General features: G+C 42.6%; 1 protein-coding gene across 1 annotated transcript in view; it reads left to right on the top strand.

Annotated features, from left to right (window-relative positions):
- LOC119592663 overlaps nucleotides 1-603 on the top strand; it is a gene marked incomplete in the record, with an annotated part of 12577 nt that overhangs the window by 4148 nt on the left and 7826 nt on the right. The window contains 1 exon segment of the mRNA XM_037941576.1: nucleotides 418-603. Coding sequence (XP_037797504.1) covers nucleotides 418-603 — 186 coding nt within the window.

Genomic DNA, 603 nt, shown 5'->3' with positions numbered 1-603 from the left:
AAAGAATAGAGGGAGAGGAAGCAAGGAGTAAGAGGGGGGAGGCAAAGAGTGGAGGGAGGAGACAAGGAGATGAGGAAGGGGAAGCAAGGAGTGAGGAGGAGAAGACAAGGAATGAGAGGGGATAAGGCATGGAAGTGGGAAGGAGATGAGATAGAGGAAGTTAAAGACAGAGAGGGTGAATGGACAGAAGTTTAGGATCAAATTTGGAAATACTTTACCTCTTGTCCAGAGATCAGCCCAAATTTGTTTTTAACATCTTTGTTTTTGTTATTGTTTACTCTTATTATATAGAAATTGCACTAAATAGGTATTTGTCAAAAGTTTCTGTATATGCAATAATATAAAGGTTTGCAGTAAATTGAAATCTTGATAAAAGGGAAAAAAAAGCCAATCCACTGAAATTTCACTCTATTTCAGGCGGACCTGGAGATAGCCCAACGCTTGGAGAACCTTCGGAAGTCTGATAGTGAAAATCTGCCAACAGAGGAAGAGATGGCTAGTCGTCTGGCCCAGCTAAAAGGCCTACCAAGTGACCACTATGCTAGAACCTCAGCTGCTGCTGCGGCTTACCAACCTCCTGATCAGAGGACAGAAGTAGAGAAG

This window comes from Penaeus monodon, chromosome 30, assembly GCF_015228065.2.
Source record: "Penaeus monodon isolate SGIC_2016 chromosome 30, NSTDA_Pmon_1, whole genome shotgun sequence".
In the NCBI taxonomy this organism is placed as follows: Eukaryota; Metazoa; Arthropoda; class Malacostraca; order Decapoda; family Penaeidae; genus Penaeus; species Penaeus monodon.
This window is presented reverse-complemented; position numbering and strand designations above follow the sequence as displayed.